Source organism: Rhinoderma darwinii, chromosome 6, assembly GCF_050947455.1.
Source record: "Rhinoderma darwinii isolate aRhiDar2 chromosome 6, aRhiDar2.hap1, whole genome shotgun sequence".
Classification (NCBI taxonomy): domain Eukaryota; kingdom Metazoa; phylum Chordata; class Amphibia; order Anura; family Rhinodermatidae; genus Rhinoderma; species Rhinoderma darwinii.
In genome coordinates this window covers 3,575,474-3,601,633 of record NC_134692.1, presented here as the reverse complement: position 1 = coordinate 3,601,633, position 26,160 = coordinate 3,575,474, and the positions used below count along the sequence as shown (strand labels likewise).

The 26,160-nt window shown below is 48.0% G+C and overlaps 2 protein-coding genes across 6 annotated transcripts in view; one reads left to right on the top strand and one right to left on the bottom strand.

The window, feature by feature from the left end:
- The window catches only part of HSPBAP1 (HSPB1 associated protein 1), a 39,291-nt gene extending 23,863 nt beyond the window's left edge, over positions 1-15,428 (bottom strand). For 2 of the 4 annotated variants that reach the window (XM_075829042.1, XM_075829045.1), the window contains exons 1-3: positions 15,194-15,428; positions 7,938-8,123; positions 3,074-3,258 (exon numbers count right to left, since the gene is read on the bottom strand). In XM_075829042.1, coding sequence (XP_075685157.1) covers positions 3,074-3,258; positions 7,938-8,123; positions 15,194-15,275 — 453 coding nt within the window. In that variant the 5' untranslated portion in view covers positions 15,276-15,428. The other 2 variants (XM_075829044.1, XM_075829043.1) reach the window with 2 other exon arrangements.
- Positions 15,354-26,160, top strand: part of SLC49A4 (solute carrier family 49 member 4) — a 27,845-nt gene continuing 17,038 nt past the window's right edge. Inside the window, exons 1-3 of one of the 2 annotated variants that reach the window (XM_075829041.1) lie at positions 15,354-15,735; positions 22,166-22,259; positions 25,193-25,458. In XM_075829041.1, coding sequence (XP_075685156.1) covers positions 15,465-15,735; positions 22,166-22,259; positions 25,193-25,458 — 631 coding nt within the window. In that variant the 5' untranslated portion in view covers positions 15,354-15,464. The remainder of the gene's footprint in view (positions 15,736-22,165; positions 22,260-25,192; positions 25,459-26,160) is intronic. The other variant, XM_075829040.1, reaches the window with a different exon arrangement.

Below are 26,160 nucleotides of genomic sequence, written 5' to 3'. Positions count from 1 at the left end.
GAGATTAGACATGTTCTGGGTCAGCGCGCGGGAGCTGCCACCGCCGAACGCGCACTCACGTCCGAAAACAGCGGAAGGGGACAGCCACATTCTATAAACAGGAGAAAAGTGACAGGAACGGGAGGGAACGGGAGGACTAGACGGCGGCAGTTCACCGGCACAGAAGACCATCGCCCTTGGGATGACGTCGCGCTCTCTTACCGTGGGACCCTCCATGTTCTTCCAGGTGGTCACATGGCTCAGGGTCATGAGAGGATGGGGATCGATCCTGTGCCCAGATATAAAAAATAACAGCTGGTTTTGGGGTGCATTCAGGGGCTTTTTAATCTAAAGGGGTTTGTGTTTCATTTTCTCACCATTTTTAATATCTCTGCTTGCTGTTAGTAAATGGAAACATTCTTATCTACATCCAGACTGAACACTTATCACAGCTGAGGGTTTGTTACAATTGTATCCAGTCTTGGTAATCCTAGTATATTAGGATTAGACTGGACTGGCCCTTTAATTGTCCTCTTAAAATCTGCCGCGATCTCGCCCACTGGTGATGAAAATACAGTGCCTGTCGCCGCCGCCTCTCCCCTCGCAGTGGTGCTATATAGCGCAGCGCTGGGATCGGGCGCAGGAACCCATGGACTTCTGGGTCACGTCCGCGTTTACTATGAGCTTAGCGAGAACGTGCGCTGTATACAGCCATCTGCAAATGAGGGGGGAATAAATGTGGGGAGGAGGATTTTTAATAAAATAAATAAAAGCATGCTCACAGAATATCGCTAATAGTCCCGATTTTCATAGGACAGTCCTGAGAACTGCACCACAAACAAGGTTTATGTTAATTACCATTAAAAGGGGCCATTTCTGGACGTTTTCAGGGTGTTCCCCGGCAGAATGGGGCGCGACCTAAAATTTCCCATGATTTGGAATTTAACTATGTAACAGAGAAGCCCCTTTAAATGCCAAAATCAGGCGATAATCCTGTGGTCACTGTCCTATCGGGAATACTGGGACTAACATAAAGAACGGCCCATTGCAACCAATCAGAGCTCAGCTTCCAGTTCTTAAACCACTTTGGAAAAATGCCAGCTGTTCTGTGATTGGCTACTATGGGCAACAAGGTTTTCTGACAGTTTTCATAGCTCTCCTGTTGAGTCCATGAAGTTTCCACATTGTGCCGTATTGTACGCCCCGTTTTTTTCCATACGTTTAGTGCGTACTTGGGGAACGCTCCCGGCATCCACTTGGCCGCCGTCGGGCTGGAATACGTCACTAGATTTTCTTTGTTTTGGGGTACGGAACAAGTAGTAACTACGCTATTCCATCCCACAACAAAAACCATAGACCGCGCAGTTTACGTGTTTTAAACATAGGAGCCTATGGATGACGTGCGGCGCTGTAAGGAAAACGTTTAACACATTTGTCTTGTGCTTTTTAATAGCTTTTCATAACAGTCCCAGGGTGACATCAACCGTAGTACAATAAACGTGACGTCATTTTCCTCGGAAAAGTTTGTTGCGAATTTAACTGAGAATCCGCAGCGGAAATCTGAGGGCGACTCCTGGATTTCTGCTGTGGATTCGCAGTTTGGTCGGCCTCGTATCCGCGCACTGCTCAGCTTTATTAAATGGAGTTTTCACGTAGTTAAAAAAAATGCACACGACGCGGATTCCTATTGATATCAATGAGTTGAGGAATTTAAGCCGATTTCACACAATTTTGGTGCAGAATCCGCATAGGAATCGGGTTGAAATATCTGCCCAGTGAACGAGGCCTTAAAGGAGTTGTCCAGAACCAGAAAAAAAAAGGGTCTGATGTTTTGTCCAGAAACAGCGCCACATCCGTCCGTAGGCTGTGTGTGGGATTGCAGTTCAGTTCCATTCATTTAAATAGGGTTGAGCTGCAATACCAGCTATAGCCCATGGACAGAGGTGGCGCTGTTTCTGGAGAAACATCAGACCTTGTTGCTATTCTACTTTAACGGCTGAGAAGAAGTGAATAGAAGTAACGCTCAGTCCTTGGCTCGTCGTCTTCTAACAAATTATTCTAAAAAAATGAAAAATGTCGTTATTTCCTGACAGAATTCATTGACGGCAGAATCTCCGATGAGGTAAAACGCTTCCTGCCATTAGAGTCTAACGCAACGGAGGACATTTATCTGCGGCCGCGAGAATTTTATACAAGAGGGGAAGGAAAAAAGAGCGCATTAAGAAGGACTTTCCGTCCATTAATCAAGGTCGCGCTCATAATCAACAGCCTGGAACGCGCTAATCTGTCCTGCCGGCTAATTGTCAGACTTTTTATTCTCCGCTGGAGACGGATAAAACATATGCACGGAGCCAAAGTTATCCAGAAACCGAGCACAGAGGACGGCGGCGGCGGCCATGTTACCCTTCCCTGCCAGTACTGCAGGGGTTAACGGACCATGCTGAATCTGATAGAATAAAATCAGGATGAAAGAAGAAACATTAAAACGCAGGACGGCGCTCATTGAGTGGGATAATGGAATCATTACCCCGACCGGTGCAGCCGCCGAAGATAAACAGAGCAATCGCCACCGCCAGCGCGTCGCAAATGGCCCAATTAATCAGGAATGTATCAGAGACGCGGATGACTGGGCCGCACCTCCCGCCGGCAGGAACATCACCGGAACAAGACGTCTGCACATCGCGGGACACTGGGCTCATGTTTAACAAGCACCGAGTCACCCGCTCATTTAAGAAAACCGCCTGACGTCTTCAGCCGCTCATTCCCGCCATCCGCAGACGCCCGGCGGACGGACTGACTTCCATAATCTGTCCCACATTCATCAATACGATCGTCGTGGATTTTGGAGCAATTTGCACCAAATTTAAAAGATTGGCGCAGGCTGCATAATACATCGGGCGCAGGCACTTGGCGTTTCCGTATCTCGTACGACTATAATGGAGAGCGACTTCCCCGTAATGATCAGATATTTATAGGAAATCAATAACGTCATCTGATATTAGGAAATATCCGTGTGCCCCCTCCCCCGACAGACATTACGGGAGGTGTATAAGGTCACAGTCAGTATATACATGGCGTATATAACAGAACTTACCTGCAGCATCTCAGCTTTGTCCTTAAATAAAAGGGCCAGGTACTTGTAATCTGCATAAGCCCAGGACTCGGCGCTATCAAAGCGGCCGAAGGGTCCGGACTCTTCCTGACAATTCCCACTGATCCATTCCTGGAATTGTCTTATGGTCCCATCTACGTAGTCACACTGAGTCTCAAACTGCGGCTCTACGAGGAGAGAAGGCCGAGAAATCACGTCATCAGGTCACTATGGACTGCGAGCTTCTGTGATAAGCTTAGATACACTGTATCACACATTATAAGATTGGATACACAGCTCAGCAGACAGTATCACACATTATAAGATTAGATACACAGCTCAGCAGACCGTATCACACATGATATGATTAGATACACAGCTCAGCAGACAGTATCACACATGATAGGATTAGATACAGCAGCTCAGCAGACAGTATCACACAGGATAGGATTAGATACACAGCTCAGCAGACAGTATCACACATGATAGGATTAGATACAGCAGCTCAGCAGACAGTATCACACATGATAGGATTAGATACAGCAGCTCAGCACAGTATCACACATGATAGGATTAGATACACAGCTCAGCAGATAGTATCACACATGATAGGATTAGATACACAGCTCAGCAGACAGTATCACACATGATAGGATTAGATACAGAGCTCAGCAGATAGTATCACACATGATAGGATTAGATACACAGCTCAGCAGACAGTATCACACATGATAGGATTAGATACACGGCTCAGCAGACAGTATCACACATGATAGGATTAGATACACAGCTCAGCAGACAGTATCACACATGATAGGATTAGATACGCAGCTCAGCAGACAGTATCACACATGATAGGATTAGATACACGGCTCAGCAGACAGTATCACACATGATAGGATTAGATACACAGATCAGCAGACAGTATCACACAGGATAGGATTAGATACACAGCTCAGCAGACAGTATCACACATGATAGGATTAGATACACGGCTCAGCAGACAGTATCACACATGATAGGATTAGATACAGCAGCTCAGCAGACAGTATCACACAGGATAGGATTAGATACACAGCTCAGCAGACGGTATCACACATGATGGGATTAGATACACAGCTCAGCAGACAGTATCACACATGATAGGATTAGATACACAGCTCAGCAGACAGTATCACACATGATAGGATTAGATACACAGCTCAGCACAGTATCACACATGATAGGATTAGATACACAGCTCAGCAGATAGTATCACACATGATAGGATTAGATACAGAGGTTCAGTAGACAGTACCACACATGATAGGATTAGATACACAGCTCAGCAGACAGTATCACACATGATAGGATTAGATACACAGCTCAGCAGACAGTATCACACATGATAGGATTAGATACACAGCTCAGCAGACAGTATCACACATGATAGGATTAGATACAGCAGCTCAGCACAGTATCACACATGATAGGATTAGATACACAGCTCAGCAGACAGTATCACACATGATAGGATTAGATACAGAGGTTCAGTAGACAGTACCACACATGATAGGATTAGATACACAGCTCAGCAGACAGTATCACACATGATAGGATTAGATACACAGCTCAGCAGATAGTATCACACATGATAGGATTAGATACAGCAGCTCGGAACAGTATCACACATGATAGGATTAGATACACAGCTCAGCAGATAGTATCACACATGATAGGATTAGATACACAGCTCAGCAGACAGTATCACACATGATAGGATTAGATACACGGCTCAGCAGACAGTATCACACATGATAGGATTAGATACACAGATCAGCAGACAGTATCACACAGGATAGGATTAGATACACAGCTCAGCAGACAGTATCACACATGATAGGATTAGATACACGGCTCAGCAGACAGTATCACACATGATAGGATTAGATACAGCAGCTCAGCAGACAGTATCACACAGGATAGGATTAGATACACAGCTCAGCAGACAGTATCACACATGATAGGATTAGATACAGCAGCTCAGCAGACAGTATCACACATGATAGGATTAGATACAAAGGTTCAGCAGACAGTATCACACATGATAGGATTAGATACAGAGGTTCAGTAGACAGTACCACACATGATAGGATTAGATACACAGCTCAGCAGACAGTATCACACATGATAGGATTAGATACACAGCTCAGCAGACAGTATCACACATGATAGGATTAGATACACAGCTCAGCAGACAGTATCACACATGATAGGATTAGATACAGCAGCTCAGCACAGTATCACACATGATAGGATTAGATACACAGCTCAGCAGATAGTATCACACATGATAGGATTAGATACACAGCTCAGCAGACAGTATCACACATGATAGGATTAGATACAGAGCTCAGCAGATAGTATCACACATGATAGGATTAGATACAGTGGCTCAGCAGACAGTATCACACATGATAGGATTAGATACACAGCTCAGCAGACAGTATCACACATGATAGGATTAGATACGCAGCTCAGCAGACAGTATCACACATGATAGGATTAGATACACGGCTCAGCAGACAGTATCACACATGATAGGATTAGATACACAGATCAGCAGACAGTATCACACAGGATAGGATTAGATACACAGCTCAGCAGACAGTATCACACATGATAGGATTAGATACACGGCTCAGCAGACAGTATCACACATGATAGGATTAGATACACAGCTCAGCAGACAGTATCACACATGATAGGATTAGATACACAGCTCAGCAGACAGTATCACACATGATAGGATTAGATACACAGCTCAGCAGACAGTATCACACAGGATAGGATTAGATACACAGCTCAGCAGACAGTATCACACATGATAGGATTAGATACACAGCTCAGCAGACAGTATCACACAGGATAGGATTAGATACGCGGCTCAGCAGACAGTATCACACATGATAGGATTAGATACACGGCTCAGCAGACAGTATCACACATGATAGGATTAGATACACAGCTCAGCAGACAGTATCACACATGATAGGATTAGATACACAGCTCAGCAGACAGTATCACACATGATAGGATTAGATACAGTTAGATACAGTCCGTGCTCAGTGATGTATAAATACGTTTATTCTCGGAGTACCGGATCTATGGTCACAAGTAGCACCGAGCTCATGAGGATGTGAGGTTTATGCTTAGGGGCCATATAAAACTCCTGAGGAGCCGCAGGTTCGGGGCCCCTTGCTTTAGAGGGTGATACATGGAGTCGTCAGTGAGGAGTTGAATGAAAATTCCGTTGATAGTTTTGCGCATTAATCGCGTCAATTATAGAACAAACGCTCGGAAACGTATCGATCGGATCGACAATGACTGTGTGGACAAGACGTTCCTGAGAAAACCAGATGAACCCTATAAATATCCCTCAGCCCGCTGCGCTCCAGCTGCTGCAGTACTACCCTCAGTCAGCAGGTGTCAGGGAATGCTGGGAGTTGTAGTTTTGCGACATGTGGAGTCCCACAGTTTGGAGACCACTGCCTCAGACGATCGGTGGACGGATCTGAACCATTAATAGGCCCTTGACCGGAGTAAGTGATGGCCTCTGACATTCTGTATTTGTGAGTATTCGGGTGAAGGCGGCTCCGCAGCGAGCGCTGGAGAGCGGCGCTCTAATCCTTTACAATTCCACAACATTACAATGTGTTCTCTGAAAAGGGAACAACTTAAACCTTCTAATCTGCCGTACTAGAAGCGGTCATTAGCAGTGAAGCCCCCGCGGCACAGGCGACATTTTCCTCCTTTATAAGCGCAGTTACCGTATTCTAATACTAACGGATAAGACTCCGAAGCCTCATTCACCCGCAGCCCGTGCCGCAGAGTCTTACACAGAGTCACAGAATGTCAGCGGCGATTAGTTATTCTGGTCAAGAAGCCCGGTAATGGCGCCGAGTCACCTCAGAATCGACCACCCATCGTCTATAAGGGATATTTATAGGGTCCGTTGAGTCTTATTTGGTCTATGGAACCTCAGTAAAGGCCCTTTAATAGACAGTGATGGGTTAATTCTGCTCCATTTTAAACATATTGGGGGTTCACTGTGAGGGGCGTTTGCAGATTTGGGGGTGCTGACCAGTAGTCGCTATGTTTAGGTGATGACATCACGGGGGGTCAGTAGTAACATTTCTATGCACTTTAGTATAATTAATATGGTTATTGAGGAGCCGAGGACTCAGGGCTCCCACCAGTGTGGCCCTAGCTGTATATGGGCCCCTGGGTGATAAACTACGGGTCGTCTGTGTGCCTGACCCTGGCTAGACCAGCATGTTTATTTACATTGGCATTGACCGACCCGCGCCCTGCGTGCCCGGCTTTGCCTGATGCTGACCCAGCCGTCGTTTCCGTACAGGTGAAGGCGGAGCGGCGGCTCTTGCAGTTTTCGGTCTTCAGCTTTTACTACTTTTAAATCTAAATTTTCCGGGTAAATCTACAAATAATGTCACAAAACTTTAAAGATGTTTGGCTGTATTGATCTCGCACTGAGTTACGTCAGGTCTTATACTCCAGTCACATCTAGAGCTGCGCTCAGAATTATCTTTCTGTTTCCTGTTAGTTCCTCTGTAGGTTTTCACATTTCCCTGCTGCCTGGTGTTGAATTAGTGCTTTTCTGCTTCGCTGCACTATGGAAGATGTAGTGTGTACAGCAGAAAGTTTAATAAAACGACCGAAATCACAGTGCATTATGAGAACTCAGGTTAGCTAGCAGCGGTTTATTCGTCATAAAGTAATGAAAGGTTGCAAGTAACAGCCAACAGAATTGTGAATGCAGCTCTGGATGTAACTGGAGTAGAATTGCATCTAGTTACTTGTTTGTTACCTGTGTCCATTTTCCTCCTTCCTATTCTGAATCTCAGCGTCTGCTCCTGTAACACGTCACACAGACGGGTGAGGGTCCAGCGAGATGCCGGCCAATCATCAGTCATATTCAGAAAAACGGCTGGACGGGCGACGCCGAGGATCAGGTCTCGGGCCTCCTGTGGTGTAAACGGTTTAGGGACGGCATCTGCAGAACAAGAACAATGAATGTAAGTGAGACCTGTCCGCAGCTGGGGATTCACATTATCACACACATTTTTCTCATGCACACGATCGGAAGGGTTTTTACTCCCCGCAAATACGGATCCGTAGTCGCCCGCAAGTCATCCGCATATCTGGCACGCTGTCCGCAAATACGGATCCGCAAACAAAAGGGAGGCTACAAATGTCACCAACATGTCCCGACCCCTTGAAAAGGTCTCCATGGTGAATCCCCTGCTGTCGCATAGCAACGCTTCCACAATTACGGACAGCTACACATCCGTAGACATTCGCAATTGTGAAAGCGCCGATAGACTTCTCTGGGCGAGTTCATGCCGCAAGAATAGGACGTGTTCTATATTTTTCGGATCATTTCTACGGCCCGGACACACATCTGTAAATATACAGAAAGGTGTCCGTGGCCAATAGAAATTAATGGGTCCGCAATTTCATCCGTAATTACGGAAGAAAAATACGGTCGTGTGCGTGAGTCCTAAAGGGCAACATTCTAACAAAGTTTGTGTTTTATTTTCACTGCTTGCTGTCAGGGAATTGTCAGATATTGTTTAGATCCGGAGGCTGAAATCAAGTCATGACCTAATACTTCTCACAGCTGAGAGCCTGTTACAATGTATCAGTTTAGAAAATTCATGAATCTCCCTCCTGTCGAGAATTTGTTACAATGTATCAGTAAATGTATCAGTCTGGAGTCTCGTCTAGACCGATATATCGTAACAAGAAGATTTAGAGTCTTGACCTCAACACTTCATTATTAACCAATGATTTCCTTCAACCGGGGCAAAGACAGATTGCTGCCGGGGCCCTGTATCGAAATGCCCATGGCACCCTCCCTGGCATCCAGCAATCAGGGCACATCTGCCCCGGCCCCCCTGCCGCCGCCCCACTATTTTATACTAAGTATTCGTAATCATTAAACTTCGTGTCTGTTGCTGAATAAACCCTTTATTATACTTGGAAGTCGCCGCTGGCGCCATTTCAGCGCCTCCAAAACGGCAGCGTCCTGTGGACTTGAGTCTCCGTCGCTGTCAATGTGATTTGCTCCTCGGAATTATAAACTCCCAGCAGGAAAATCACTGAACAAAAGAAACTTTAACCGAAAACACAAAAACCCCAATTTTATCGTCCCCTCAGAGGCAGCGCATAATGACGGCGATACGATTACCACTGGGGCTGATTTACAGCGAGAGACACTTTAACGTTAACGGATTTTGGATTGGCGCTCTTACCAATAAATAAGTGATAAATCCTTTATTGTCTTCCAGACGCCGTAACCAGAAGAACAACGATCGATGGAACACGAGGAAACTTCCCACTAAAGTACCCGCTGATTAACTAAAGACTGAACTGGGACAGGTCCATAAAACGCTCTTCCCCTACGATGGGCTCCCGGGCGTCATTAGAGGGAACGAGACCGAGACTCAGCGACAACATCATAAACCCCCCCCCCCCTCCTCATTGGGAACGTCTACATCTACACAGCCCAGAGGAGCAGACATAAGAAAGCCGAAATCTGACATTAACCTATGACTATGAAGGTGGGATAAAGACAGCGAATACCGTCCTCTGTAAAAGTAGACGGGGAACGTCCGACAGATCAACAAACTTTATAAAATGCATCGTTAATGGGAAAGGACATACACAATGGCAGAACAGTGACTGAATTCTTCAGCACGTTGTACAGGCCATATCCACCTCTGATCTCCATTATACATATAAATATAATCTCCATAAACCGCAAGAGTCACTGTGTACTGATCCTGAGCTATATCCTGTATTATACTCCAGAGCTGCACTCGCTATTCTGCTGGTGGAGTCACTGTGTACATACATTACATTACTGATCCTGAGTTATATCCTGTATTATACTCCAGAGCTGCACTCACTATTCTGCTGGTGGAGTCACTGTGTACATACATTACATTACTTATCCTGTACTGATCCTGAGCTATATCCTGTATTATACTCCAGAGCTGCACTCACTATTCTGCTGGTGGAGTCACTGTGTACATACATTACATTACTGATCCTGTACTGATCCTGAGTTATATCCTGTATTATACTCCAGAGCTGCACTCACTATTCTGCTGGTGGAGTCACTGTGTACATACATTACATTACTTATCCTGTACTGATCCTGAGCTATATCCTGTATTATACTCCAGAGCTGCACTCACTATTCTGCTGGTGGAGTCACTGTGTACATACATTACATTACTTATCCTGTACTGATCCTGAGCTATATCCTGTATTATACTCCAGAGCTGCACTCACTATTCTGCTGGTGGAGTCACTGTGTACATACATTACATTACTGATCCTGTACTGATCCTGAGTTATATCCTGTATTATACTCCAGAGCTGCACTCACTATTCTGCTGGTGGAGTCACTGTGTACAGACATTACATTACTTATCCTGTACTGATCCGGAGTTACATCCTGTATTATACTCCAGAGCTGCACTCACTATTCTGCTGGTGGAGTCACTGTGTACATACATTACATTACTTATCCTGAATTACATCCTGTATTATACTCCGGAGCTGCACTCACTATTCTGCTGGAGTAGTCACTGTGTACATACATTACATTACTTATCCTGTACTGATCCTGAGTTATATCCTGTATTATACTCCAGAGCTGCACTCACTATTCTGCTGGTGGAGTCACTGTGTACATACATTACATTACTTATCCTGTACTGATCCTGAGTTACATCCTGTATTATATACTCCAGAGCTGCACTCACTATTCTGCTGGTGGAGTCACTGTGTACATACATTACATTACTTATCCTGTACTGATCCTGAGTTATATCCTGTATTATACTCCAGAGCTGCACTCACTATTCTGCTGGAGTAGTCACTGTGTACATACATTACTTATCCTGTACTGATCCTGAGTTACATCCTGTATTATACTCCAGAGCTGCCCTCACTATTCTGCTGGAGTAGTCACTGTGTACATACATTACTTATCCTGTACTGATCCTGAGTTACATCCTGTATTATACTCCAGAGCTGCCCTCACTATTCTGCTGGTGGAGTCACTGGGTACATACATTACTTATCCTGTACTGATCCTGAGTTATATCCTGTATTATACTCCAGAGCTGCACTCACTATTCTGCTGGTGGAGTCACTGTGTACATACATTACATTACTTATACTGTACTGATCCTGAGTTATATCCTGTATTATACTCCAGAGCTGCACTCACTATTCTGCTGGTGGAGTCACTGTGTACATACATTACTTATCCTGTACTGATCCTGAGTTACATCCTGTATTATACTCCAGAGCTGCACTCACTATTCTGCTGATGGAGTCACTGTGTACATACATTACTTATCCTGTACTGATCCTGAGTTACATCCTGTATTATACTCCAGAGCTGCACTCACTACTCTGCTGGTGGAGTCACTGTGTACATACATTACATTACTAATCCTGTACTGATCCTGAGTTACATCCTGTATTATACTCCAGAGCTGCACTCACTATTCTGCTGGTGGAGTCACTGTGTACATACATTACATTACTTATCCTGTATTATAGTCCGGAGTCACTATGCATTACTATGAAGCTGAGGTTGAGTATCTGATAGAAATGCATAGTGATAGTGACTACCGGTCCACACAGCAGACGCTGGAGGTTTTGGACAGTCACGGCTCGGGTCAGCGGGCCGGAGCAGAATAGTTTGACAATAAAGCGCCCGGTAGGAAGATCACCCGCACAACCTCTTTCTGGGTGTAATTTCCAAACAGGGGCCGAGATAAACATGTTCCCGGAGTGCTCCTTTAATGCTTCCTTGCAGCGCACACTTTTAGGATTCCTCGCACCTCTCACTTGTCACTCAGCATTATCCATTCTCAGCAATAATTCACACGACGTTCCGGCGTCGTAACGCAACAGCTGCTTATTATGAATTGCCTATTAAATTATTTCAATGTGACAACTTATTGCATTGTACGGGGCTGTTCTCGCGCTCGCGGCTAATGACTCGCAGGGAATAAAACCCCCTTCTTCTCTCATATTTGATTAACACTCGTTCCAGCTGTCTCGTCAATCACCAGGAATTGTGTACAGCTGCGATAATATATAGTGTGTACATTGCTGTCCGAGCCGCGAGAGTGATGGGGGGTGAATTATTATACATGTGGCGAATACGGGAGTCACTGCCAGCACTGAAAAAAGCGCAAATTTATAGAGTATGTCCGCCTCCGAAAACCTGTATTTTATTGTCCAAATGAATCTACAATCAAAAAAAAAAACAAGCAAATTTGCAAATACTTTTCATTCAAAATCTCCTCCCGTTTTGGGTCTACAGCTTTTATGCAGAGCTATGAATCTCCATGGTAACAGACTACATACACACCCGGTGTAGTCTGATCTGGCCGTTACACCTTCTGCTTCCGAACACGCATTTGGTATGTTTTGGATTTTATAAACAATTGCTACGCTTGGGCCGCAACTCAAAAAAATAAGGGGCAAACAAGCAGTTAGAGACTGTACTAGACCTAAATCTGTTACATTTTATCTGCACTGATACATTGTATCAGTCTGGAGTCCAGGATGTTTAGCTAAGGCTCTGTTCACATCTGCACTTGTATTTATGTTATTCTGGCCGCATCCCAGGGAGTTTTGAATGGAGAGGGGGCCGCGCTGTGCACAGCTCTCTTCATGGAAGTCTGTGGGAGTCACGTTAACAGCCAAGCTATTGCCCTGATCTGCAGGGGTCTCCGCAGCGGGGGGCTCTCTCCTATTAGATATTAATAACAGATCCTGTGGATATGGCATAAATGTATAAAGTGGGAATACCTCTACTATCATTTTTATGTGAAAAGTTGTGCAGCTGCCTACAAGACTCTGTGCTTTAATTCTTTACCGTTTTCAATATCTCTGCTTGCTGTCAGTTAATGCTCTTTACATTCGGAACCTGACGACCCATGTATAGCTAATACTTCTCACAGCTGTGTTACAATGCCTGGATATAAACAAATGTTTCCATTCCCTGACAGCAGGCAGAGATCTTGGAAATGGTAAAACTCAAAGTCTATTAAAAAGTTGCAGAGCTTTTCATTATAAGTGAAGTCAGCAGGAGTTTGTGTCAGGAGTGAAGTGTCTCCTGTCCTCTGGGAGTCTCTGTGCAATAATCACAAACCAAACAGCGCCCCCTGCGGCCAAACACTGTCACCGCAGACACCAGCACGGTCAGAGGCGACATGATGACTTTGTAGAACTACAGCTCTGTGTGATCGGTGTATGGTAGTGCATGCTGGGACTTGTAGCTCCTCTGCTGTGTGGCCCCTGTACCTGCCGCTCCCATCACTGCGGGCTCCGTTCTCAGCGCTGCGCACATGACTCCCAGCGGCTCCGGCGCAGGAATAACACGTCATCACAGCGAGGCTGTCTAATGTGTCGCCAATGCCGGGGCGGGCATGTTCCCGGATACATTACTGTTACTATGGATCTCACTCAGAAACCCATATGTCGGTGTCCGTGTCTGGTGGAGATTGTGGGGTTTCTGTGTTAGATGTGAACACAGACACCCCCGAAACCACCACAGACACCCCTATAACTACCGCAGACACCCCATAACTACCACTGACACCCCATAACTACCAGACACCCCCATAACTACCAGACACCCCATAACTACCAGACACCCCATAACTAGAAGACACCCCCATAACTACCACTGACACCCCATAACTACCAGACACCCCCATAACTACCAGACACCCCATAACTACCGCAGACACCCCACAACTACCGCAGACACCCCATAACGACCACAGACACCCCCATAACTACCACCAGCCACAGACACCCCATAACTACCACAGACACCCCCATAACTACCAGACACCCCATAACTACCGCAGACACCCCATAACTACCGCAGACACCCCACAACTACCGCAGACACCCCATAACGACCACAGACACCCCCATAACTACCACCAGCCACAGACACCCCATAACTACCACAGACACCCCCATAACTACCACTGACACCCCATAACTACCGCAGACAGACACCCCATAACTACCACAGACACCCCCATAACTACAACTGACACCCCATAACTACCGCAGACAGACACCCCATAACTACAACTGACACCCCATAACTACCACCAGCCACAGACACCCCATAACTAATCATGTAACATAGACTGGGACTGTTGCCCATAGCAACCAGTCAGTGCCTAGCTACATACTTTATACTGCTCTGGAGAGCTGCATGCTGCGCTGTGATTGGTTGCTAGGTATGTTAAATGAGACCCATGAAGTGTGACACTAAAAGTGACAGTAACCTCGGCCCCTCAGAGACCCGGGCCCCTCAGACAGTAACCTCAGCCCCTCAGACAGAGACCCGGGCACCTCGTACAGTGACCTCAGCCCCTCAGACAGTGACCCGGGCCCCTCAGACAGAGACCCGGGCACCTCGTACAGTGACCTCAGCCCCTCAGACAGAGACCCGGGCCCCTCAGACAGTGACCTCGGCCCCTCAGACAGATACTCGGGCCCCTCAGACAGTGACCTCGGCCCCTCAGACAGATACTCGGGCCCCTCAGACAGTGACCTCAGCCCCTCAGACTGTAACCTCGGCCCCTCAGACAGTGACCTCGGCCCCTCAGACAGAGACCCGGGCCCCTCAGACTGTAACCTAGACCCCCCAGAGAGACCCGGGCCCCTCAGACAGAGACCTAGACCCCCTAGACACAGACTCGGGCCCCTCAGAGACCCAGGCCCCCCAGACAGAGACTCGCGCCCCTCAGACAGAGACCCGGGCCCCTCAGACAGTAACCTCGACCCCCCAGACAGAGACCAGGGCCACTCAGACAGAGACCTCAGCCAGTGACCTCGGCCCCTCAGACAGTAACTTCCAACACAATTATAATTTCTATGGAAAAATACCGTTACAGTCATCCCAAACTATGTTAGATCCATGATGGGTTGTGGGCAGTTATCCATAGAAAAGCAGTGGGTAAGAAGTGGTGGAAAAAAGTTTCATTATTACTACAGTACCACGTGATGAGAGGGGCGGAGCTGTGACAACCACAGTAAATAATGTATAACGTCTGTGATGGGGGAGGGGACACACTGTCATCTGCTTCCTGCAGAGAACCACGCAGGGCAGAAGGGGTTAATAGCGTCTGTGGGCGGGGCTAGTGATGTCATGTAGGGGAGGAGCTTTCTCCCATGACCGGATGTTTTGACCGTGTGACTGGCACTTCCGCTTGTCGGCTCGCCGGGTGTTAGCGGGCTGTCTGCGGGAGCGGCGCGGTACAAATCCGGCATGGGGCTGCAGTGGAGCCGGCCGGAGGAGCGGCAGCCGTTGTTAGCAGGGTCCCGGTCTCCGCGGGTGTTCGGGCGGCGCTGGCTGGTGCTGCTTCTCTTCTCCCTCCTCGGCTTCATGCAGGGGCTGGTGTGGAACAGCTGGGGGCCCATCCAGAACTCTGCCCGGTCCGCCTACGGCTTCTCCAGCCTGGACATCGCTCTGCTCGTCCTGTGGGGACCCATCGGCTTCCTGCCCTGCTTCTTCTTCATGTGGCTGATGGACACCCGAGGTGAGAGCCCCGAACACCCGAGTATCACCCGACGCTGACCCCGGTACACCCGAGTATCACCCGACACTGGCCCCGGTACACCCGAGTATCACCCGACGCTGGCCCCGGTACACCCGAGTATCACCCGACGCTGACCCCAATACACCCGAGTATCACCCGACACTGACCCCAATACACCCGAGTATCACCCGACACTGACCCCAATACACCCGAGTATCACCAGACACTGACCCCAATACACCCGAGTATCACCCGACGCTGACCCCAATACACCCGAGTATCACCCGATGCTGACCCCGGCACGCCGGAGTATCACCCGATGCTGACCCCGGCACGCCGGAGTATCACCCGATGCTGACCCCGGCACGCCGGAGTATCACCCGATGCTGACCCCGGCACGCCGGAGTATCACCCGATGCTGACCCCGGCACGCCGGAGTATCACCCGACGCTGGCCCCGGCACGCCGGAGTATCACCCGACGCTGGCCCCGGCACGCTGGAGTATCATTATTATACCCGCTGCAGCCCATCGTTCAGCCATTTGTCACCCGTGTGGTTTGGGCCGCCTTCTGCGCTGTTTTCTCGCCCTTCGGTTGGGAGTTGAGATCTGGTTTCCCAGGATGAGGGTGACCGGATAGAAAAGACAACACTTATCAGTAGGGTGTAAATCAGGATTGTGCCCTGAGCTCTCGGCAGGTGGTGGGCACAGGACTATGGACTACAGGGCAGGTGCCAGTGATACCAGACCAGGTCTTAGAGCTCAGTAGACGACACCAGTCCGGCTCCAGCCGCCGATGTTCTGAGATGTCGGCTCCTGGGATTTATGAATGTGCCCCTGTGTATGGCGGCGTGCGGCCCCCCTGTATGACACCAAACGTGCGCTAATAATCTCCGCTGAGCAGTTTATAGTTGTGGCCGGGCGTTACGCTGCCGCGTTCTGTGCGTGCGGTTTCGTTATATGTTGTACGTAGTTATATGGGATATTCTCTGTAACTCCTTTGTTCGGGGTGAGAGAGAGAACTCATTGATCCGGGTGACGTTGCCCAGTGACGGGGGAGGGGTAACACTTTCAGCTTGCTGGTGGACAATAGTGGGGGAGGGGATAGTTCACATGGACAACTGCCCCATCAGACCCTACACAGACGGCCGCCACTTCTCTATTGTCTGGATCACCAGCGAGGTCTCTGAATGTAGAGGACGGTCTTTTTCTATTGCTGGTCAGGAGTCACGTGGATCAGCTGGATGTTCAATAGAGGAGGAAAAGGGGCTGTCACACATACTGGGGGCTGCTTATCTCCAAGGAGAAAAACTTATTGGACAGGTCAAAATCCATCTCGTCCGTCCCTTGTTTCCCTGTTCACATCACGTCTCGGCCGTACAATTATCGTGTACACCAGGGGGACTCCTGACATACTAACCGTGTCCAGAGCGCTGCATAACACACAAGCGAAAACAGTGTCCTGGCGTGTGGGTGGGGGGGGAGGGTGGAGTGTCCTCGCCTATGCGGCGGAGGTAGGGTGCCCTGGCGTGTGCATCAGGGGTGTGGGGGGGTGGTAGTGCCCTGGCGTTTACGTCGTGGGGGTGGTAGTGCCCTGGAGTTTGCGTCGGGGGGGGGGGGGTGGTAGTGCCCTGGCGTTTGCGTCGAGGGGGGTAGGGTGCCCTGGCGTGTGTGTCGGTGCACTGCCAAAAGAAAGGTACGGAATATTCCTACCCGCAGAGTCCTGTAATCAGATGTATACATTAAGCGGGTAGGTTTTTCATGGCAGCCTGTGGGGGATGGGTGCTGTTGGCATCTATTAAAAGGACACGTCATTATCTGTTCAATATTTTTTTATGCCGTTTCTGTTAAATTGGTGCCGTTCGCGCCTCTGGGTGATCGATGCGTTAAACTGATGCCTAACGGGGTCATCCGTCACCCAAAGACTATAATGGTATCCAATTAGCGGATATGTCGGGGACTCATTTTCAGGATGTATTAAACATGCGCCGTTCTAGTCTATGGGTGACGGGTTCTGCAGCCTACGTTTAACGGAAACATCGGGAGCTTTTCACGACATCAAATGTAGGGGAAAAAAATGTGATGTGAACAGGGCCTTAGGGGTAGAGCTGCACCGTCCCATATACACTACGGTATTCGTGAATCTCCTCAACTTTTCCAGTAGACTTTTTGTGTCAATTCCTGACCATTTTCAAAATCTCTGCATGCTGTCAGTAAATGGGAACATCTATATTTTACATCCAGAGGCTGAAAACTTGCCCAGAAAACGTTCTGCTCGTTACAGTGTATCAGATCTCTTGTAATGAGCGTCGCTTCTGTGGGGACGGTGTATTTTCAGAGTGGATTTTAACCTCTGGAAGTAAACAAGTCACTGACAGCAAGCAGAAATTTGAAAGCATAAGGGAACATAAAGTATATTTAAAAAGTGGCTGAACTTTTCTATATAAAAAAAAAAGATTACAGGGGAAAACCCCTTGCTCTGGTCTTCGTTCCCACAATGCACTGCTCCATGGTAACAGAACACCAGCAAAATTGTGAATTTAGCTTGAGATGAATGGAGAAGAGAATCTCGTATCTCAGATCAGTGCAAGAAAAAGCCGTTCCTTCCCTCTGGATGCGAGTTGCTGAGGAGCGGAGTTCTCCTTTAAGCGTTGACGTGCGCCGCTGCCGTCGTGTCCCGTGTTTGGCGGTATAATTGCTCGCTTGGAGATGTAAATATATTTTTAGTCTCCCGTCATGTTTTCGCTGGTGGCTGGTTAGATAATTAGAGAGCTGTCTATCCTCCCGCTCCACAACACTTGCACTCTTGACAACATGTTACTGGGATGACATCTCGGGATCTGCCGGCTGTGAGCGCTGTCACCCGCTCCGGCGCTAATGTGACACGTCGTGTGTGATGTCGGAGCTCAGACAAGAAAACAAGTCAACTAGAAATACAGGATAAACCTACCGTAGCCGACGCCTGCGCACACTGGACTATAGCGGGATCCAGATCTACAGCCGGGCGTCCCGCGTCATCAGGATACACACTCCGATACCTGTCAGGGAACGTCGCTTCCTTTCTTTGAGTGGACAGTTGTTGCTACTTTGTATGTTTTATGACCGATAGACTTTGCTATCATTATTCTGCCCGGCTGCACAAAATACCATCGGTCGGACCTGACTGTTAATGACAGGCTGATGTTACACTAAGAGCTGCTCCACCTGTCTGCGCAATATCAAAACTTTCTCCCTACATTTCATTCTCCTGATTGTTGGTTCACTTGGCAAACTCCACATGTTTACCAGGATGAGCGCCCGGCATCTTGTTAATGTCAAGTATCGACACCTATTGGGACTTACGAGGAGCTGTCCAGCGACCAATGGCCGCCATTAACCCCTCCATTCCTGCAATGTGCAGTACATTCCTGTGGAATAATTATGTGGAGTGCGTCATGTTGCCTGCGGGAAGTGGTGGAGAGCGTCAGTAAGTTGCAGTCTGCGGTTAGGTGGTCTCATCTTATAAAGAGACAAATGAAAATTATTGTCGTTATACTCAAAGGCTCGGGAAAAACCGCTGCTCCCGGCAATGGGACTGCGCCGTTGTGTTATTAAACCTTCAGACAAACAGCGTGTCTAATCTTCTCTAACCCCATAGAATAAGACGCGCTGCCATCTTAAAATAACGTAGCAAGAGCTCAATAATACGCAGTCCTGTGTGGATGGCAGCGTTTTATACGTAACGAGCGCGGCGGTCGCTGCCGGACTCTATGTAAGATAATTCATCAGGTAAACGCTGCACAAATGATCTCTATAACCCGGGATGCCAGATACTGAACATGTTGTGACTAGGGAGTATACCCAGCGCTGGAGCAGTCCGTCCGATACGAGCCTGACCCGCGGTCTATACCCAGAGCTGGAGCGGTCCGGCTGATACGAGCCTGACCCGTGGTCTATACCCAGCGCTGGAGCGGTCCGGCCGATACGAGCCTGACCCGCGGTCTATACCCAGCGCTGGAGCGGTCCGGCCGATACGAGCCTGACCCGCGGTCTATACCCAGCGCTGTAGCGGTCCGGCCGATACCAGCCTGATGCTGTCTATACCCAGCGCTGGAGACGTCCGGCCGATACCAGCCTGACCCGCGGTCTATACCCAGCGCTGGAGCGGTCCGGCCGATACCAGCCTGACCCGCGGTCTATACCCAGCGCTGGAGCAGTCCGGCCGATACCAGCCTGACCCGCGGTCTATACCCAGCGCTGGAGACGTCCGGCCGATACCAGCCTGACCCGCGGTCTATACCCAGCGCTGGAGACGTCCGGCCGATACGAGCCTGACCCGCGGTCTATACCCAGCGCTGGAGCGGTCCGGCCGATACGAGCCTGACCCGCGGTCTATACCCAGTGCTGGAGCCGTCCGGCCGATACGTCTGTGGATAGAGCTGAGGGGTGAAGGGTCAGATCAGTAACTGAATGTGGATCAATACAGTAACTCCGGAGCAGACATAAAATCCATATGTGGTGGGTTTAACCGCAGCAGGAGGGGTCTGTATGTCACATTATCCTGAGGCCTCCTGTTCCCTGGAGCTTACAATCTAATCTCCTCTATTGGGATGATTGATTTATGTGCAGTAATCCAACCGTGAAGGTTCATTGAATCTTATTACACGACCAATTCCAGATCCCGTCTTCAGTATCGGAGGGATTGTCACATTCAGGCTGTGCGGTCACCCAGCGCGCATCAGCCACCCCTGCTGAAGGGGGCGCCACCCATGGCCTGTGACTACCACATATAATAATTGTATAGCCGGATTCTAGGCAGTAGCGCTGATTTATTCTACTTTTCCTCTATTCTTTCTTCAGATAATCTGCATGTTATCCAGAATACGAGGATGACTCCTGTTGTACCTCTGTGTCTGTATTCACTGGTGGTGGTGAATGAGTGGGTTTTCTACTGAATCCTTGCAAGGGTTAAAACCGGAATACGGGACCCTAACTTTACAGCCCCCGGACTGGGGTAAGGGGGTGATCTACCTTCACAGACCTCCTGTGCATCCAGCGGTGAGTCCGCAGCGCGGCTCTGATCCGTGTAGCTGGGGCTCTGTGTGCCAGGGAGTCTAATCCTTATTTATTGCGCCGCTATCTTCCGCTGCGGAGCTTTAACGTAATTTCCCGGTGTTTCATCCACTAATATAAGGGGAATGAATCCTAAGTAATCACCTGGTGTAATCCTCTCATCCGCTTCACTCCATTTACAATAAATTTTAATATGAGCCAGAAGGACTGTGGGGAACCTCTGAGGGTAGTGGATTGTGGGGGGACCTCTGAGGGTAGTGGATTGTGGGGGGACCTCTGAGGGTAGTGGATTGTGGGGGGACCTCTGAGGGTAGTGGATTGTGGGGGGACCTCTGAGGGTAGTGGATTGTGGGGGGACCTTTGAGGGTAGTGGATTGTGGGGGGACCTCCTGAGGGTAGTGGATTGTGGGGGGACCTCTGAGGGTAGTGGATTGTGGGGGGACCTCTGAGGGTAGTGGATTGTGGGGGGACCTCTGAGGGTAGTGGATTGTGGGGGGACCTGAGGGTAGTGGACTGTGGGGGAACCTCTGAGGGAAGTGGATTGTGGGGGGACCTCTGAGGGTAGTGGATTGTGGGGGACCTCTGAGGGTAGTGGATTGTGGGGGGACCTGAGGGTAGTGGACTGTGGGGGAACCTCTGAGGGTAGTGGATTGTGGGGGGACCTCTGAGGGTAGTGGATTGTGGGGGACCTCTGAGGGTAGTGGATTGTGGGGGACCTCTGAGGGTAGTGGATTGTGGGGGGACCTGAGGGTAAATGGAACCATGTGCCTGGGCGCCATTCTTCATGCCGGGAGAGAACTACCATGGGACCTATAATAATGACTGTCACGCCGCATCTGTGCAGAGACGATTATTAGGGATTTTGTCATTATCGGGGTACGCCCCTGTATATATCTGTCCTGCGCCAGAGACCTCGTGTGGTAAAACTTCAGTTTTCACAGATCAGAATAAATCTGTGGGGTAATTATGTAGTGGTGGTTGTTGTTTTGTTCAGAAGTGAACGCTGCTTCTTGTTTGTTGTGGAGGGGGGGCCGTGCTGGGTCAGATACAGATCCTGGAGATTGTTCGCATGCAGCAGTCGTGTCCTCATCCATCACCGCGACGTAAAGCAGAAAACTATTGTCTCGCTGCGGTGGCCTCTCTTTAAGGAGTCTGTAAACGGTTTGTGACGTGACCTCTTCTCCTGAGGTGACAGAGGCCACCGTGACACAATCGCCCGCATCCTCCACCACGGTCTCATTACACTTACTGTCCACATTTCCCTTCTCTTCTAATCAGATGGTGTCATTCATTGTCATTGCTGTTCCGATCTTTTCCTGTGCGACCCTCGCTGCCGATCTTCTTGCCTTTCTCCTCTGATGTTCTCTCTTCTATCCCCAGGTCTCCGTGTGACCGTCCTCCTCACGTTGCTGTTGATGGTGCTCGGTGCCGGCCTGCGATGTTTCCCGGTGTCGGACTTGGAGCTGAGGAAAAGGTACGTTACTTTCTGATGTGACGCCATGTTCCAGCGCGCTCCTTCCACAGGAAGCCTCATTACTGGGTGTGATGTGATCTGCAGCATCCTGGAGGAATCAGAAATGGGGGGTTTGTGATGGAACCTGGAGGTGATAACGAACATCCTGCAGCGAACGCCTGTAATGCGCCACCTCCTCTCTATATAGTGGCTGAATAAGAAATACCAATAAGCATTTGGTATCAGCGAGTTCACGTAATGTCCCGGAGTTACCAGAATGCCCGGGGATTGTCCTCCTCACCCCAACACATACTACTACACATATGAAGAGAACGAGGTCAAAGCCTATAATCTCCTGAACTACGATACCAGTATGTTGGTCATCTTCAGTATTCGTGCCAATGGTGGAGTAATGTAAACCGTGCCTGGACACATCCCGAGCCCCGTAATATTCGAATGAGTCTACTAGAGTCACAGTTTCAGTAGTTCACCTTTTCAACGCAATTTTACAGTTTACATAGAGATGATTCCACCAACACATCTGTCTGAACCCCAATAGTGTGATCCCAGGAAATGACGTCTTCACAGATGTCTGTCACCTCTGAACCCTATCTTGCATCTAGAAATAGCTGAGTCACTTTTTTTATTACTTATCCTGTACTGATCCTGAGTTACATCCTGTATTATACTCCAGAGCTGCACTCACTATTCTGCTGGTGGAGTCACTGTGTACATACATTACATTACTTATCCTGTACTGATCCTGAGTTACATCCTGTATTATACTCCAGAGCTGCACTCACTATTCTGCTGGTGGAGTCACTGTGTACATACATTACATTACTTATCCTGTACTGATCCTGAGTTACATCCTGTATTATACTCCAGAGCTGCACTCACTATTCTGCTGGTGGAGTCACTGTGTACATACATTACATTACTTATCCTGCACTGATCCTGAGTTACAGCCTGTATTATACTCCAGAGCTGCACTCACTATTCTGCTGGTGGAGTCACTGTGTACATACATTACTTATCCTGTACTGATCCTGAGTTATATCCCGTATTATACTCCAGAGCTGCACTCACTATTCTGCTGGTGGAGTCACTGTGTACATACATTACATTACTTATCCTGTACTGATCCTGAGTTATATCCTGTATTATACCCCAGAGCTGCACTCACTATTCTGCTGGTGGAGTCACTGTGTACATACATTACATTACTTATCCTATACTGATCCTGAGTTATATCCTGTATTATACTCCAGAGCTGCACTCACTATTCTGCTGGTGGAGTCACTGTGTACATACATTACATTACTTATCCTGTACTGATCCTGAGTTATGTCCTGTATTATACTCCAGAGCTGCACTCACTATTCTGCTGGTGGAGTCACTGTGTACATACATTACATTACTTATCCTGTACTGATCCTGAGTTATATCCTGTATTATACCCCAGAGCTGCACTCACTATTCTGGTGGTGGAGTCACTGTGTACATACATTACATTACTTATACTGTACTGATCCTGAGTTACATCCTGTATTATACTCCAGAGCTGCACTCACTATTCTGCTGGTGGAGTCACTGTGTATATACATTACTGATCCTGAGTTATATTCTGTATTATACTCCAGAGCTGCACTCACTATTCTGCTGGTGGAGTCACTGTGTACGTACATTACATTACTTATCCTGTACTGATCCTGAGTTATATCCTGTATTATACTTCAGAGCAGCACTCCCAATTCTGAAGGTTTCAGAGCTCCAATCTCCCTGCATCCTCTTTTCATTTAGTGGCTGTTAAGAGCTTGCTTTGGTGATTTGCATTCTGGGAATTGTGATCTTTACACCAGGCTCTGTACAGACATCAGATGTAGGAAAGCCTACCCCCCCCCCCCTGCCTTGCATTATAGGAGTTTGTCGAAGCTTCTAGCGCGATGTCTGTCCTCACATTTGCTGACTGTACCAATAACAACTAGCAGAATAGTGAGTGCAGCTCTGGAGTATAATATAGGATGTAACTCAGGATCAGTATAGGATAAGTAATGTAATGTATGTACACAGTGACTCCACCAGCAGGATAGTGAGTGCAGCTCTGGAGTATAATATAGGATGTAACTCAGGATCAGTACAGGATAAGTAATGTAATGTATGTACACAGTGACTCCACCAGCAGAATAGTGAGTGCAGCTCTGGAGTATAATACAGGATATAACTCAGGATCAGTACAGGATAAGTAATGTCATGTATGTACACAGTGACTCCACCAGCAGAATAGTGAGTGCAGCTCTGGAGTATAATACAGGATGTAACTCAGGATCCGTACAGGATAAGTAATGTAATGTATGTACACAGTGACTCCACCAGCAGAATAGTGAGTGCAGCTCTGGAGTATAATACAGGATGTAACACAGGATCAGTACAGGATAAGTAATGTATGTACACAGTGACTCTACCAGCAGAATAGTGAGTGCAGCTCTGGAGTATAATACAGGATATAACTCAGGATCAGTACAGGATAAGTAATGTAATGTATGTACACAGTGACTCTACCAGCAGAATAGTGAGTGCAGCTCTGGAGTATAATACAGGATATAACTCAGGATCAGTACAGGATAAGTAATGTATGTACACAGTGACTCCACCAGCAGAATAGTGAGTGCAGCTCTGGAGTATAATACAGGATGTAACTCAGGATCAGTACAGGATAAGTAATGTAATGTATGTACACAGTGACTCCACCAGCAGAATAGTGAGTGCAGCTCTGGAGTATAATACAGGATGTAACTCAGGATAAGTACAGGATAAGTAATGTAATGTATGTACACAGTGACTCCACCAGCAGAATAGTGAGTGCAGCTCTGGAGTATAATACAGGTATGTAACTTGGAAACTGTTCACAATATATATACGCCTGGTGTATAGGATTTTTGTTTTAATTCCAGATTTATACACGGCGGTCAGCTGCTGAATGGATTTGCAGGACCCACTGCTATGAACGCGGGTCCTTTTCTTTCCACGACGTGGTTCTCTCCAGATGAACGCGCTACAGCCACTGCCATTGCATCCATGTTGAACTATTTTGGTGGAGCTTGTGCATTTTTAATAGGACCTTTAATTGTCCCTGCTCCAAACGACACCTCCAGCAGCCTCCTGGGAGAAGGACACACCGCGACGATCAAGGACCGGATTGAGGCGGTGATGTACGCAGGTAAATACATTCTGCAGCATTTGGTTATCAAGAATTTTTAGTTATCAGTTTGTGGGTGAAAAGTGTTATGGCCGCCATTACGTTATAGTCCCCAGAGAAGCTGCCACGGCTCATGTACAATGCTGGGATCTTAGCAGGGCCTGACAATACATTTTGGGGTCTGTTCACACTGTGTTTGCAGTGTCTGTTGGGAGGTTTTCCCGATGGAAGCCCCGGCTTATGTCACTGTACAGACCTATGTTGCCCATAGGCGCCTATGCTTAAAACCTTGTACTGCGCTGGATGCCTCTGTATGGAATAGCCCATAGGACCCAAACGCAGTGTGAATACATCCTTATATTCCGCAGCGGGGAGGTCGGCTCGTGATTCCAGGGTCATTCAGTTAGAGCTACGTGAACTTTACAAGATGTTAATCCAGACATAAACTTTAGATCGCTGGAGCATTTGGCCGACGTCTGTTTTCCCATCTTGGACATTTATGGCATATTCACAGGATATGCCATAAAATTCCGATAGAGGCGGGTCCCGCCTCTGGGACCGGCACCTGTCTCTAGAACGGGGCCCCTTAAACCCATACCTAATCTCAGTGAGCTCGGCTGTTGCCGTAAATTCCGACCACCTAACCAGGAAGTGGCCGGGAGGCAGCGGGAGCCGAGTAAGCTAGAATGGGGATCAGGGGGCCCGTACTAGAGATATGTGCCG